Source organism: Micropterus dolomieu, linkage group LG23 (genome assembly GCF_021292245.1).
Source record: "Micropterus dolomieu isolate WLL.071019.BEF.003 ecotype Adirondacks linkage group LG23, ASM2129224v1, whole genome shotgun sequence".
Classification (NCBI taxonomy): Eukaryota; Metazoa; Chordata; class Actinopteri; order Centrarchiformes; family Centrarchidae; genus Micropterus; species Micropterus dolomieu.
Window position 1 is genome coordinate 4998999 of NC_060172.1, and position 17279 is coordinate 5016277.

General features: G+C 37.3%; 1 protein-coding gene across 1 annotated transcript in view; it reads left to right on the forward strand.

Annotated features, from left to right (window-relative positions):
- Positions 1 to 17279, forward strand: part of slco2b1 (solute carrier organic anion transporter family, member 2B1) — a 36073-nt gene that overhangs the window by 1931 nt on the left and 16863 nt on the right. Inside the window, exons 2-6 of the mRNA XM_046040406.1 lie at positions 5137 to 5266; positions 6057 to 6194; positions 8234 to 8396; positions 8654 to 8878; positions 12573 to 12671. Coding sequence (XP_045896362.1) covers positions 5180 to 5266; positions 6057 to 6194; positions 8234 to 8396; positions 8654 to 8878; positions 12573 to 12671 — 712 coding nt within the window. The 5' untranslated portion in view covers positions 5137 to 5179. The remainder of the gene's footprint in view (positions 1 to 5136; positions 5267 to 6056; positions 6195 to 8233; positions 8397 to 8653; positions 8879 to 12572; positions 12672 to 17279) is intronic.

The window sequence follows — 17279 nt, forward strand, 5'->3', positions numbered from 1 at the left end:
GTTAATCTTTTAAAATTCAGGGTATAGTTACTCTTTTAAAATCCAGGGTATAGTTACTCTTTTAAAATCCAGGGTTTAGTTACTCTTTTAAAATCCAGGGTATAGTTACTCTTTTAAAATTCAGGGTATAGTTAATCTTTTAAAATTCAGGGTATAGTTACTCTTTTAAAATCCAGGGTATAGTTACTCTTTTAAAATCCAGGGTATAGTTACTATTTTAAAATCACAGGTATAGTTACTATTTTAAAATCTCAGGTATAGTTACTCTTTTAATTAATCTTTTAAAATCCAGGGTATAGTTACTCTTTTAAAATTCAGGGTATAATTACTATTTTAAAATCCAGGGTTTAGTTACTCTTTTAAAATCTAGGTTGTAGTTACTGTTTTAAAATCCCAGGTGTAGTTACTGTTTTAAAATCCCAGGTATAGTTACTCTTTTAATTAATCTTTTAAAATCCAGGGTATAGTTACTCTTTTAAAATTCAGGGTATACTTACTATTTTAAAATCTCAGGTATAGTTACTCTTTTAATTAATCTTTTAAAATCCAGGGTATAGTTACTCTTTTAAAATCCAGGGTTTAGTTACTCTTTTAAAATCCAGGGTATAGTTACTCTTTTAAAATTCAGGGTATAGTTAATCTTTTAAAATTCAGGGTATAGTTACTCTTTTAAAATCCAGGGTTTAGTTACTCTTTTAAAATCTAGGTTGTAGTTACTGTTTTAAAATCACAGGTATAGTTACTATTTTAAAATCTCAGGTATAGTTACTCTTTTAATTAATCTTTTAAAATCCAGGGTATAGTTACTCTTTTAAAATCTCAGGTATAGTTACTCTTTTAATTAATCTTTTAAAATCCAGGGTATAGTTACTCTTTTAAAATTCAGGGTATAGTTACTATTTTAAAATCTCAGGTATAGTTACTCTTTTAATTAATCTTTTAAAATCCAGGGTATAGTTACTCTTTTAAAATCCAGGGTATATTTACTCTTTTAAAATCCAGGGTATAGTTACTCTTTTAAAATCCAGGGTATAGTTACTCTTTTAAAATCCAGGGTATATTTACTCTTTTAAAATCCAGGGTATAGTTACTCTTTTAAAATCCAGGGTATAGTTACTCTTTTAAAATCCAGGGTATATTTACTCTTTTAAAATCCAGGGTATAGTTACTCTTTTAAAATCCAGGGTATAGTTACTCTTTTAAAATCCAGGGTATATTTACTCTTTTAAAATTCAGGGTATAGTTACTCTTTTAAAATCCAGGGTATAGTTAGTCTTTTAAAATTCAGGGTATATTTACTCTTTTAAAATCCAGGGTATAGTTACTCTTTTAAAATCCAGGGTTTAGTTACTCTTTTAAAATTCAGGGTATAGTTACTCTTTTAAAATCCAGGGTTTAGTTACTCTTTTAAAATTCAGGGTTTAGTTACTCTTTTAAAATCCAGGATATAGTTAATCTTTTAAAATTCAGGGTATAGTTACTCTTTTAAAATCCAGGGTATATTTACTCTTTTAAAATCCAGGGTATAGTTACTCTTTTAAAATCCAGGGTATAGTTAATCTTTTAAAATCCAGGATATAGTTAATCTTTTAAAATCCAGGGTATAGTTACTCTTTTAAAATTCAGGGTATATTTACTCTTTTAAAATCCAGGGTATATTTACTCTTTTAAAATCCAGGGTATAGTTACTCTTTTAAAATCCAGGGTATAGTTACTCTTTTAAAATCCAGGGTATATTTACTCTTTTAAAATTCAGGGTATAGTTACTCTTTTAAAATCCAGGGTATAGTTAGTCTTTTAAAATTCAGGGTATATTTACTCTTTTAAAATCCAGGGTATAGTTACTCTTTTAAAATCCAGGGTTTAGTTACTCTTTTAAAATTCAGGGTATAGTTACTCTTTTAAAATCCAGGGTTTAGTTACTCTTTTAAAATTCAGGGTTTAGTTACTCTTTTAAAATCCAGGATATAGTTAATCTTTTAAAATTCAGGGTATAGTTACTCTTTTAAAATCCAGGGTATATTTACTCTTTTAAAATCCAGGGTATAGTTACTCTTTTAAAATCCAGGGTATAGTTAATCTTTTAAAATCCAGGATATAGTTAATCTTTTAAAATCCAGGGTATAGTTACTCTTTTAAAATTCAGGGTATATTTACTCTTTTAAAATCCAGGGTATATTTACTCTTTTAAAATCCAGGGTATATTTACTCTTTTAAAATCCAGGGTATATTTACTCTTTTAAAATCCAGGGTATAGTTACTCTTTTAAAATCCAGGGTATAGTTACTCTTTTAAAATCCAGGATATAGTTAATCTTTTAAAATCCAGGGTATAGTTACTCTTTTAAAATCCAGGGTATATTCACTCTTTTAAAATCCAGGGTATAGTTACTCTTTTAAAATCCAGGGTATAGTTAATCTTTTAAAATCCAGGGTATAGTTACTCTTTTAAAATTCAGGGTATAGTTACTCTTTTAAAATCCAGGGTATAGTTACTCTTTTAAAATCCAGGGTTTAGTTACTCTTTTAAAATTCAGAGTATAGTTACTCTTTTAAAATCCAGGGTTTAGTTACTCTCTTAAAATCCAAGGTGTAGTTACTATTTTAAAAGCTGTGTGTAGTTTCTCTTTTAAAATCCCAGGTGTAGTTACTATTTTAAAAGCTGTGTGTAGTTACTCTCTTAAAATCCAGGGTTTAGTTACTCTCTTAAAATCCCAGGTGTAGTTACTATTTTAAAAGCTGTGTGTAGTTTCTCTTTTAATATCGCAGGTGAGATATTGTCAGAGATGGGGACAGACATAATGTGCAAATGTACAGCACTTCATGTCCGTGGTAACAGCAAAGGTAGGCCTATGTCTTTCTGAAACTTTACCATTTCTTTTAACAGAATAATCACAATTGTGGCTAAATAAGTGTTTATAGTATAGTAATATAGTTTATAGTGTAACCAGGCATGACATTTACGTGATTATCAATAATAGAAGCCTGTTGCTGCCAATGATTATGTGTTTGGGAGGCCCATGTCTAATATCCTTGTTTATATTTGGAAACAGACTGTAGCTTATAATTAACATGAGTTACTGTTGAGTTATATATAAAATAAAGTCATGATCTCTTTTGCAATTATTATTACTCTACATTAATTTACTTGCTGTGTACCAACCAATCCAGTCCTTTTTACCTGTTAAAATACCTTTAAATGGCCAATGCAACCCATAATATTCAGTATTTCATTTGCAGAAAGTGATTGGAGCCTCTACTTATTGGCTGAAATTAGTTTCTGTCCTGAAAAGTGTTGATTTCATTAATGAGAGTTATATTTAGCAGATTATATTATAACTCACATATTACTTTTTACCTCTGGAAATACCTTTAAATTGTCAAACAACCCATAAAATGCAGTTTTCTACTCGTCAGAAAGTGATTGCAGCCTCTACTTATTGACTGAAAGGTAGCTTCTGCCCTGAAAAGTGTTGATTTCATTAATGAGATAATGGTTTGAGAGTCCGCAGGGTGTGTTGACTTACAGTAGTTAATAAGCTGTCATTAATTGCATTGCACATTACATGGTTGTGCTTTGTAAGTGAAAAACAGGTTACAGAATTCCTTAAAGCTATAAAGTTTTATAAGAAGGCCTGGACTGAACGCAGCAGGTGATGCAACATTCATCGTAACCATGAGTGACTTGAGACTTAACTTGGACTCTAGCTCAGAGGCTTTTGAGCATCTCTGGATATTGTTACTCTTTTAAAATCCCGGGTATAGTTTCTCTTTTAAAATCGCTGGTGTAGTCAACCTAAGTCATACAGCATGTAACATGTATTAAATATTGTGAAAAGGTTGAAGTTTGGTCAGATATAGGCAACAAAACTATTTTGTTAGGTTTAGGAAAAGATCTTGGGTTTTGTTAAAATAAGTACACAACGTAAGTTGGGTGAAAGTCCTGAGTTTAATTTTTTACTCTACACCACCTCCTCCTTTCACTTTGTCGCTGTTTATACTACATCACCTGACTTCACAGCCTGAGAAATAACCTAAACATCGGTCAAAATAAGTTTCTGCATCGACCTATACGGCCTTTTCTCTGGTGGGGATGGGGCTGGGTGAAGGCTTGTTTAATTGGGCGAAGGTGTATGTGTTAGCTGTTTTTATCTTTTTTTGTGGTGAGTTCATGCAAGTTTTCATAGAGTTGTGTCATGACGTGAGGTGTGTTCGAGGTTTTGAAGCTTTTAGCTCAGTGTTGACCTCTGTCGGCTTGTTTTGTTTGAGCTCAGAGGAGATAAACCAACACAGGATCAGAGGCTGGCTTGAATTCTGTTGACTTTCCTCTGCTGATAAGAAACCTCTTCCTTCCTGTCTCCCTGAGGATGATTCCCACCTCTTTTATTTTATCTTTCTCTTCCTGTTGTTTTCTTTCTTTATCAATGTCCCTGTTACTATCGTGAAACTTGGTTCAGATGTCCATGTTCCCCTCCCCCCTGAATATTTTTTTTTCAGAGAAACCGATGCAAATGTTTTACTTAAACAAACCAAGAACAAGCTGTTCATTTCAGACCCCACAGAAAAGATATAAATTACATTACTTTATAAAATGATCATAACCAACACTCTCAGCCAAGAAGCCTGATGAGCTCAGTCCAAACCAACCCTGCACCCATTAGTTGTTTGACTGGCGTCCAGTTTAGTCATTGTTTCTCTGTCTTAAACACTCACGAAATATTTTATCTCACTCTCTTTTGTTTTTGCTCCTGCAGTGATTTTACTTTTGGCTTTTGTCCACCCTAAGCACATTGCACAGCAAATAGCCTTCATTATTTACTCTCCCTCTCTTTGTGTAAACATATAGCACATTCACAATTGTTCTTTATGCTCTTAGGGATTCTAGAAAACTGCTCTTTTAGTATGACATGAGTGTGTGAAACCATGGATTGCAGTGTGTGCAGCATTTGTGTTCAAAATCAGGTCCTTATGCCATAAAAGTTACAACAGCAAAAACTGCGCAGACACACGATGAGATTCTAGATGTGCTAACTTGCTTTCTGCTGTTCTGACTGTAATAATACTTGTTTAGGGGGTTGTTCGTGGTATCAGCCGTTAGATATCAGTGTGGGTTTGACAAACTGTTTGTATTTTACAGGTTTTGTTCAGTTCCTCAGTCTCCCTGTAGTAAAAATTAGATCATGGTTGCCAACAACTACAACATGAACGCTGTTCCTGCAGGGTCACGACCTCTTGCCCGGCACCGGAGTCCCTTCAACAGCATCAAGGTTTGTCCCTGCTTCACATCCAGTATTTAAAGGTTCATGAGCTGAACGAAAAAGCAACTACTGCTGCATCTACTTTATTGAGTTTTAACCTTCAACAGCAAAAAATGTAATCATCCTAATGATTTAAATCAGGCAGACAGTAGATGCTTTCTGGGAGCAGAGGACCCTGCTGTAAGAAATAAGAGATAGATAAGAGTTAGCTTTTTCTACTATAAACTTGAAAGCACTGTAATCTTTGGGACTCCAGAGGTTCAGTTGTATAGAAGCATAGTTTCATAGAGGTTTGTGTCCAGCTGAGCAGATGTCTGCATTGTCTCACTAAAGAAACTTTCCTTCCTGAAGCGCATCCTGCTATTGTTCTCTCAAATCACAATATTTCCTCTCTACAGCTCGTCTCAGATCATTCATAATTTCACTCTTATATCTTTGGTACTTGTTGTTGCACTTTTATTAAATTAATTTAGTTTTATGGTTAAGATTTAATGATCAGGAGTTTGTTTAAACCTGTGGCAGGTGCAGTTGGAGAAACTACAGCTAGACTGAATGAAACAATTGGCCGTACTTGTTACAGTCCTGCAACAGCCACAAATAGCTTCATTTTCATTTTTGTGTCAGAGCATTTGATTTATTGATTGCTGTCGAGATGTAAAGAGAATTTCAACAAGCTTTAATGCAATTAAAGCAAAAAAATAAAGTGGAAAAGCATCACTCCTCCTTACCCAACTTTCTGTCTTCCTTCTTCTTTTACTGACCTTCCTTCTTCTCTACCTTCTTCTTCGACTCTCTGCAGTTCTTTGTGTTTTGCCACAGTTTGCTGCAACTGGCGCAGCTGTTGGTATCGGGCTACATGAAGAGCTCCATCTCCACCATCGAGCGACGCTACGGCCTCTCCAGCCAGAAGTCGGGGCTGCTGGCTGCTTTCAACGAGGTCAGTACAGGAAGGTTTCTGCAGTTTGTTCTCGTCTCTGCTTGCTTACATCGCTGCTGCTGGTTTCTTCAGATCTGCTACTTTCCCTTTATCTTAATTTTGTAAGGTGTTCTTATATTGTACATAATTTGGCGAAAAGCTCGTTTCAATAATAATCAGGCTAACAGGTTATTATTCCGCCAAATAAGGAACAAGTGTAGATTATTATAAGGAACAGTTCTCTCTCTGTGGTTCTAATCCCAATAGGTTTTGGAAAATAGTTAAGGGCATGGAAAGTAGACCCTCCTCCCTACATCTGCCATTGTCCCTAAACATTGATGATTTCATTGTCACAGACAAAGGCCGTATGACAGAGCTCTTCAATCTCCTTTTCATTAAATTTGGCTTTCTGTTTGACTTAACTACACCTCCCTTCCAATCCAATGTCCCCTTCTCTCTCAGTAAATCAACGTCCCCCTAGTCATCAATACCCATTACACAGTTTTACCCTCCGGCCTCAGATGCTGGATGAGCTCCTTAATCTGGACCCTAAAAAGATGGCTTAGACCATTTCTTTATCAAAGTCGCATTCCCTATCATCGCTGAGCCTATAGCTCACCTATTCAACTTGTCGTTTTACTGTGCAGAAGTTCCCAGTGCTTGGAAGACAGCGGCAGTCAGTCCTGGTTTGCCAATTACCTCATTGACCAGAGTCCAAAGTGTAAGGTCAGAACATCTGCTGTCTAAGCCCCTCACTGTCACCAAGGCAGTACCATAAGGCTCAACACTCAATTATCCACTTATATGCAGATGATACCTTTTTATATTTAGTTGGGTCCTCCCTGGAACAGGTTCTAAGAACTCTACAACAATCTTTCCATTTTGTCCAGCAAGCTTTCTCTGCCCTTCACCTCATCCTTAATATCTCCAAAACAAAGAAAAACACTCCCACCTGGTGTAAATACCACAGTTGAAGGTGTTGAATTTAGTACATACATAGGCCAGATTGGAGTTTCTCTACCGTAATCGGTCATCATTTACCCAGTCTGCTAAACTCACCCTGATTCAGATGACTATATTACCCATGCTAGACTTTGGTTATGCAAATTACATGTCTGCAGGCAAGGGGCTTCCCGAGCGGCTACATGTTCTTTATCACATATCTATCAGATTTGCCACCAGTGCTCCTTAAAGGACACCACTGCAATCTGTGCACCTCCATAAACTGGACATCACTTCATACTCGATGTAAGATCCACTGGTTTATAGTTATTCACAAAACTCTCTTAAGCCTAACCCCTCCGTATTTGGGATGTCAACTTCATCCTTCTTCCGTCACCTACAGCACCTGCTCCTCTAGTCACATCCGGTTACAAATCCCTACAGCTAACACATAATTAGGTCGCACTGCCTTTCAGTTTGCTGCACCCAATGATTGGAACCAACTACAAAAAACAATGAAACTCTCCACTCTCACCGCTGCCACTTTTAAAGGCAAAATCACCAACTCATTTACAGAAACCTGTAATTGCTTCATGTGATGCTATGTGTTGTTATATGTTGCTTTGCTGCTATCTTGATTGTTTTTATCATTCAATTATTGTACCATTTGTTGTCTTGTCTACTCTCTGTAGATTGTCTTATGTCTAGTCTGTTATCATGTTTTTTTATCTGTCTCATCTGGTCTCTTTGTGTCTTTGTGCCTGGTTTTTAAAGTTTGTTGTCGGGACTGTGTTGTTGCACTTCATCCTCTGTCTATTGTCTATGTTATTTTATTTAATCCCAGTAACCTTTTCCCACAGGAGGCCTTTGTCTCCTGCAAGTGTTCTCAGTTAACTTGCCTGGTAAAATAAAGGTGTAATGATGATAATAATAATAATAATAATAATAATAACACTTTTTTTTTATTGTATTTACTTCTGTTCAGACCAACTCTTACCACAAATCCATAGGTCTGTGTTTAAAATAAAAATACTTTCGAAGCAAAGAGTCATTTATATTTCTACAAAGTTATTTCAGGATACGATGCCTCTCTCCTGTGTGTGTGTTTGTCTGTCCAGGTGGGGAACACGGTCCTCATCGTCTTTGTGAGTTTCCTCGGGAGTCGAGTCCACCGGCCGCGGTTCATCGGAGGCGGAGCTCTGCTGGCCTGTCTGGCCTCACTTCTGATGGCGATGCCGCACTTCCTGAGCGGACAGTACGAGTACACCGACCGCATCAGCTGTGAGATCAAACACAAACTTGTCTAATTGTCCCCTTTCAGCATCAAGCCAACCCACTACTGAGAGGATTTCTTCTCAACAATGTTTCTAAACATCTCAACAGCTATCGGATAGATTTTCATTAGCTTCAGAAATTCATGTTGCCCATATAAAAATTCTAATAACTTTGGTGGTCCTCATTCATCTTTTGTATGCACTTCAGATCATGTCAGGATACCTCAAAATCTAACGACTGAATTCCTGTCTTTTCAACAACAGCCTCCATTGATAACAGCACTGGACTCTGCCAATCAGAGAGAACGCTTAACACCTCATTATCCAATCAGAGCTGCAGCCTGCAGGAGAGCCCCGCCCAGCGGGTGGTGTACCCTCTGCTGCTGCTGGGTCAGCTGCTGCTGGGTATCGGAGCCGTCCCCATCCAGCCCTTCGGCATCTCTTACATCGACGACTACGCCAGCAAGAAGAACTCACCGCTCTACCTTGGTATGCCTGCTGAGGGAAAAGTGAATCATATTTTATCTAAACGCTCCAGTCCTGATTAGTGATTACATGGTTTGCACTAGGATATGGGTTCTAGTAAAAATAAATGATTTATAGAATATATCCCATAAAAAGGGAAAAGGAGGCACATTTTTGCACAATTTCCATGCAAAATGAACGTAAGCAGAGTATTACCTACCTTACATTTAGTCACTTCACGTGTCTTGGGGGGATGGGATAGTTATCCAGTCTCAAAAAAGCTAAACGTAAATGCAACCAAAAAACATTCAAGACGGATTCAAAACTCATGCCACGTCTGGAGGCAGTCTGCCTCTCCAAGGAGCCCAGTCTATAGCCTACCGACCCTTTGAGAAAACCCAACAAAGCGTCTGTATTTGATGCTTGATAACTCTGCCGTCTGCCACCACGTAATGTACTTATTTCAACATAAAACACAAGCTTTCTATACCTTGAGGCATTTTATTCAGATGCTGAAGAGCACATATTAAAAAGGCGATAATGGGAGCTGAAGTTAAACTCAAATAAAACGCAAAAAAAATAACCGCCAGTGAGGAAAATAGTGATAGTAATAACAGTTCCTAAGTCAATGTCCCTTTCCTAACTTAAGATAGGAAAAGTGTATTACACAAGCATCCTAACTTAAATAAACTCCCTTAACTAACTTTAGGATAACCATTAAGCTGTACTAACTTTAACTTGTCCACTATTTGCTAAATGTTTCCATATGGCTCCTCTTTTGTTTGCAACATGTAGAACTTCAATCATTGAGAGGCTTATGACACTTGCGGTTTGGTGACAAACACTTGTTAGTAGAAAGCTGTAGACTATATAACACAAGATAATGTGTCATGACAATGTAACATAATGTAAAGGCTATTTGTAACAAAAGTATCCTAATGCAAGTCTATGATAGGAGGAGATCGGTAAAGACAAGAAAACTATGACAACGTTAGCCTGCAGCCTTTATTACCATCATCATTCACTTTCCACAGGGGACACACAGTACAGGTTTCTGCCCAGGGGCGGTGACGGAGCCAGCACTGGTTTTCTTCTGCTATTTAGATGCAGGAGCTGGATTTCTCAACAGATGTTATCATAACTCATTTGTCTTGAAGTTCAGTGTCTGTTGTTGTTTTTGCTCCAGTTGTTTCAGTATGTTGTAATTAGTTTAGTTCAGCGAGAGAAGAAGAAGTAGCATCAGGTAACAGACAAAAAAGTTGATACACGATGTTGGATTGAGTATTTAGCATTTCCTAACCTGGGATAAGATAGGAAGATGGGGGAAAAGAGCGGCGGGAGTTAGAGCAGCTAAGATGATAAAACTTTGGTCTCGCTTGTAATTTATGAATATGATTAATCCATGTGTTTGTTTGAGGATAGGACAAGCTCATCTGGATTTTATCTGAGACACTTGAGATGAATTGCAAAGCTAACTCAAACATGGATGAGATCACTGCGGTGGTTTGCGGTATGTTTGTACTGATCCACATGGCCAAGCTGAGTTTTCCTTCCTGATGTAGGTGTGTTACTCTGTTCAGTAGATGCTAATGCTACATGTCTCACCTAAACCTTTTTTTATTAAAACAGCATTAAATCTTTGTACTTTATGCTCCTCAAACACTTCTCATCTCTTTTATCACCCTCTGCTTTACAGCTGCTGTTAAAAACTCCTTCCTGGTCATAATTACCAGTTTGAGGTTTCTGCCTCTTAAAGGAAGTTTTTCCTTGCCTCTGTCTCCTAGTGCTGCTCTTGGTGGGAACTGTTGGGCTTCTGTAAATAACATCATAGAGTACGGTCTAGACCTGCTCTTTATGAAAAGCGCTGTGAGATTACTGTTGTTGTGATTTGGCGCTATATAAATAAAATTGAATTGAATTGAATTGAAATTGAAATAGAGGTTGGTATGAATGTTATTGTTTAATTGGAAGATGGAAACTCCCCTTCAATGTGAACATTTATTATTTCATGCTACATTTTTTATGCTGGCAGGTCCACACTGTGCTCACATTACAGACGCCAGCTTCTATATTAGAAAAAGAAATGTGAGCAGCCATAATGTCATGTGATCAGTTCAATTTCAGAGCAAAGTTCAGACTCACATCAAGCTCTCATCTGATTGGACAATATGACTGACATATCTGCATGAAAGGGAGAGCAGGCTTTTCTGCATGTCTACAGGTCAATGTTGGGAATGTTGCAGCCTCCACAGAGCGTGTGCACGTCTTACATTACACCTGTTGCATCTGCTGGCTCTCTGCTCGCATAACAAACCTGTTTTTATTGGTTTCCTGGAACCAGTCTGAGGTTGAACCTAATCTGCAGAGAAAAAGTTGGAATTATGACACCAGGTCACTTTTTTATTATACAAAATACAAATATACTGTATATATATATATAATATATACAAATATTTTGTGAGCTCTGAAAACCAAAGGATTTTCTTTTAAAAGTTTAGTCTTACTGTTTTAATACACAAAATAAATGTATTAATTATCGAATTAGGTTATGATAACAGATATTTGAGAAAGACAATTCAGCAAGCTTTAATTTGAAACATTTAGTCAAATCAAAGATGTTTTACAGAGAGATTTAAAACTGATATTTAAATCTCTTCTGACAACTCAAATCAAAACAAAATATAAAGCATGTCAGCTTCAGCCACAGATTTGCCCCCATTACTAAAATGCTCAGCAAATTGTAAATAAAAAATACAAAACAGATTTAATCTCAGATTTCTATATAATAAAACTTCGGCCATGATTGCTGTGATCTCTAAACTTCAAGTTACTAATAACATTCATTCTTTCTAACAAACATTGTGTAATTAACCCTAGCGAGCCGTGATAGCTACTGTTATACAAGCACAAGTTCAAACGAGCTAAAAATTAACTCATCAGTAACTGTGGTTTACGATGTCTGTGATAAAATCATCTGTTGTGAGGTTTCAAAACATCCGCTTTTATGATCTTTACAGGAGAGTTTCATAACATACGGCGCATGTAAATGTTGAAACACACTCAACTCAAAATGGTTGCTGTTGGGTTTAGGGTTTAATACATCTGCCTCTCAAATTTTCCTGCTTTGTTAAAAACTTTTAGGGGGCACTATAACACTTCCTTCTGATGCAGTTTTTGACCACCCCTAGGTGTTTGAAAGCTATAAACTCATTGGGAGTGCTATAGAGCCAACGTGCCAACCCCAACTGCAAAATGAGACATCAAATCAAAGTATTTACCAGTTCAACTATGGGCATCCTAAAAGCCTCAAACAACACAAAAATTGCAATTTACACAGGACATCCAAAATGGCTGACTTCCTGTTGGGTAAAATCTCTAAAACGAAGTCGAAGTGTGTTCTTTAGGATGAGAGCAATGATCCCCCCAAATCTCAGGAAGATTGAAGCAATTTACGCCCGTCCCGACGGGTATCCAAAGCCCCTCAAAAATGCATTATACGGTTCATTTAACTGACTAATTTTAGAAAGGATCATATGATTTAAGGTCACCATGTGTGATGAATCATGTGACTGCACATTGTACAGATACTATTGTCACACAGTGTGGAAAAAAATTTAAGATTTAAGGTGGTTCCAGCTGACAAACTAGACAAACATGAGGCATTTCATTTCTCTGTTTCTGTTGGTGTTCTGAGGTTTTCCTTGGTCGTGTTTTTCAGGCATCCTCCTCGCCGTGACCTCCATCGGCCCGGCGTTTGGCTTCATCACCGGCTCCTTAATGCTGCGCTTTTATGTCGACTTTGACAAGTTATCCAAAGGTGAGGAGACACACTGCACTGATGCTTCACAGATGGTCTGAAATACGCTGTCATAACTCGAGTAAAGTCGAGCTCATTTGTAACACTTATGGAAGGGAAGGACTTCCTGCGTGTCTCAGTCACTTACTGTCCGTCTAAGTGTGAAAAGTGAAAAGATGATTAGTGTAGGTCATTTCCTCAATACCAACTATAACAACAGAGCTGCTGCACTACAAAAGAAGACAGATTACTGGCAAGGTCTTAAAGCTACAAGGAAATAACATATTCATGCTGTCTTGCTTATGTATTGTGGCGTACAGTAGCTATGAAAGGTTTCCACTCCCTTAACCTTTTTGCACATCTGGTGTTACTTAGTTATTTGACGTGTGATTTGTGGAAACTTGGAGACTTTACATGTCAAGCCTGAGTCAAACACTGGGTCCAACAGGGTTAATATTATTATTATTACAAACTAAGTATGACAATCTCATATATTTCCACACATTGACTTCTGGTTATGCTGTGGTGAAGGAGTCTGTGCAGCATCAGAGTTCTCGATAGTCTCACGCAAAGAAACCACAGGAAAACAAAAGAGCTGAAATAAACGTGGAGGAGAGGCAGAAAGGGTCAGAAGGCTCGCAAAACGAATAAATGGCAAAATGGAAGAGATTTGTCGTCGGCGAGCCTGAAGAAGAAAATACAGGCCGATATAAAATGATTTTCATTTGTGGAGCGACACGAGAAAAGACTTTGATAATCTGAGACAATAAATAAATCATAGACTCACATCACTCAGGTGGGAAAAATGGATAGAAAACTGGGCTCAGGAGGGAAGTGACACATCGTCCAAAAGAGGAAGGAGTATGACGCCGCTAAAAGAGTCTTGATGGGAGAAAGGCATCTTATTCCAGACACCGTTTACCAGGATGCTGATTCACTGGAAACTCAAACCTACAGCAATGCAATGGAGGTGAAAGAGGAATTGGAGAGACGCCGGAGTCACCGATCATAGACGCCAAAATGGCCAAAATGAAATCCCTAATGATGTTACGGCCCTGTATCTTGGTGTAATAAGAGAGGATGTGATTATTAAAAAGACTGGTGTCTGTGTTGCTGTTTGAGGCAGGTATGAAGCGATCAGAAAGACTTAAAGCTCAGCGCTGAGTCAGTTTGGTTCAGAGGCTGCTGTGTGTTTGTTTAACAGGTTTCCTTAAAGCCAACAGTTAGCTTCACACCCTGCTGCCCTCCTTTTGTTCACGTGGGAAACAAACGTGCAGCTCTCAACCCTCAGGGTGTTCACGCTGAGTGACAACTCTGCAACAAGGTAACAATTTAAAACAACAGCTTTTCATTTTAATCGTGAGCAAACAATGCTGGCAGTAAGACTATTAACTTTTCAAACGCCAAATAACACACTCTATCAATGACAAACAGGCGTCTGATGAATCTGTTACTCAAACTGAGCTTTCTAGCCAGGAATCTGAACGATAGCTTAAATGGTCTGGTTTTGCCAGGACTTGTTGCATGAAGCTCGTAAACTCAACCTGTTCCAGTTCCCCTGTCAGACCGGCTACCGATGACGTCTTTAAATAAACTGTCTCAAGACAATTTTGGAAAATTAAGTGAAATTGAAATTTTACTAAATCTTTATGGAATTATTCAAGAAGCAGTCATTCTGTGTTGACCTCTGCCCATCTCCTCAAACTCAACTGTATTTTCATCTTTTGCTGTGTATTATTGACACAGTTAAAACCCTCTTTCTGTAACTCAGGAGCTTGAAAATCAAACACAAAAGTAACGGGAGCTGTGGCTGGATTCTAACAGTATTCTTCTGTATAACCTTGCAGTCTAGTTCAGCAGCTAAAAGTCATCTTAGAAAGTTTGACATTATACCACCCTGTGAAAGCACAAACATTCTTCTTATTGTTTTTAAGTATGCTTTGCACCTGCCTCTCCCCACACTCTGACACACTCGCACACACCTACACCTCAGGTAAACACCTGTGTGTTCAATGCCGCTTTACCTGCTCTGTGCGTAAAATATCCACCGCAACTGTGCGAGAACACATGCACATAAGACGACTGCTGCCCCAATCCCAGAAAATAGTTTTATTTGTGAAACAGTTGAATTGTTTAATCTCAACTAGTCATCTGTAGACCGACAAACAAAGTCCAAACAAAGTGTTTTAGCGGAGCATTTCATCTTGTCCGTCACTTCTGCTCATATTCTGGGATCTGTTCCAGGACTCCACGGTGGGAGAGTATGTTGATACTCAGAGAAGCTCAGACTCTCCAGTTGTTTGTGCTGCTAAGATTAATGGAGCTCAACTTTCTTTAAAGGCTTGTTCAAACAAAACCCCATTTCCTTTTACCATGCTGGGTGTGGGAGGGAGGGAGGGAGGGAGGAGGTGATTGTGTAAGTGAGCTTGTGTGTGTGCAGGCAGGAGTTTTGCATGTATGTATGTATGTTTAAGAGAATGTACTTGTATATGCAAGAGTTTTTATTTAATATGATGCAAACAAATGTCATACTTCATTATAAAGCGTGTGTGTGGATACAGAAACCTCGACGTTGAAAGGGAGGACGTTATTTGATCTCCTTCAAATGGCTGTTTGAGGATTAATGTTTGGTTTTAGGGTTGATGAACACAATTAGGTTTAGGTTCAGATTAGTCTCACTTCACTTTACTAGTTTGTTATTTTATTTTTAAGTTAAAATGTGTGAAAAGTTCGTCAGGGTACAGACGTTGCTGACGTTGGTGGATGAGCATGCTTGAGAATCCATAACTAATTGAAGGATCATTGAGTCACTCTGCTATTCATTCTGGATGTAAACCAGGATTTTATTGCTGTTGGTGTTATGTGACTCACGAACAGTCAGCATGTTGTTTAATTGGTTGATGTTGAGCTTTTGCTGAAGATTTCCAACCAAGCAAGACCTAAAATATGTTAAGAGAAGAATGACTCATCTCCACACTGACTGGAGCAGATGCATTTATTTCTTTATAATCTTCTGTTCACAACTTTCAAATTGTTCTTTGAAACTTTTGTGTACACACAAAACAACAGCCAAATCTTTAAATTAAACCAGATTTTCAATTATTCCATTAATTGCTTCGTCAATTGACAAAACAACATAATTATAATAATAAAAAGAAATTTGATCTTTTTCAAATATTTACTATTTCCAGCTCCTAAATTGTGAGGATTTGCTGCTTTTTACCTGAATATTATAGTTCATAAGATTCTCACTACAAGGTTCAAGCTGGAGCTTTCGATTAAATTACATGACATTCATCAGCAGATGGAGGTTGCCAGTTATTGAGGAATTGTAGATGTTCAGATTTCTCATCACTGTTAAAGCTTAAACGCTGAGGTTCTAATATCTTTGGGATCTGACATTTAATAGACTAAAACTATAAATTAATTAACCAAGAAAACAATTAATATTGATTAATAACCTACAGCCTATTGCTCAGGCAATAAAACAGTAATGATAATTATTGCAATATTACAAATGTTCAATAAATCATCAATAAATGTTTGATTTAATTCATTTGAATCAGGAACAAATTAGCACTTTTTAAATATATATATTTATATATATACATTTAAATATTACATTTTTTCTATTAAGATATTTATTTTGTTGAAGAAAAGGGACTGAAAAAAAGATTTACTAATCTTACTAATTTATTGAAAACAGATTTTATCAGAATAGTTCTGAATGTTCTGCCTCAGATTTATGAAGTGATCCACTGTTTGGCTTCAAGTGTTTGTTCTGACCAGAAAGAAAAGTTTAAACCACAGTTAACCATCTCACTCAAAAATCAGCCTTTAAAGTTAAAAGAAAAAATGTTTTGACATTTATCCTGAAAAGCATCAGTCTCGAGTGCTATGAAATGCTTTTATCATGATAACATTTTTGGCCTTATCGCCCAGCCCTAAATCTGAACTAAACTTAGTGACACAATGTTGTCAGACCTGGTCAGGTGTGCCTTGGAATTTTTCAACATGTTAAAATTAAAATTAACTTATCAAGGTGAAGAGAAATAGTGTCGTTTCCAGAGAAGAAGCTTTAAAAAGCCGCCGAGCTGCTCAGCAGCAAACAGGAGCTGGTGGATACCAAACACAGAGCTAACAGAGAGAGAACACTGGACTCTGCCAACATAGTTCAACATGTCAAATACAAAGTGATGAAATGTTTTGTATCACAACTCTTGCCCCCAAGTGGCCAAAAACTCAGTTACTGCAGTTTTAAATGGAAACTTCACAGACTTTCCATACCAAGTGTGTTTCCAGGTGTTGGGTAGTACTACTGCATGTGTGTATAAAGTACTATGTGTCTCCAGAGGGAGCTGTGTGAAGTCTGAAAACTGTCCTCTACGGTTCCTCAGAGGGTTGTTGTAGCTTACCAAACCTCTGTAGCCTGCTCCTCATCTCTGCTGCACATTGAGGCGCCAGGCTACATCAATATTGTTGACAGCTCAGTTGCATTGTGGGAAAAGCGATGTCAGCTAAAATGAGGAAATGTAATGTAATGCCAGGTTTTAACTGGGAAGAAGAATGTGTGGTTCTGCTGTATGAGTTTTGGTCTATGGTGAGTCTGAAAATGTTACAGGAGAGCAG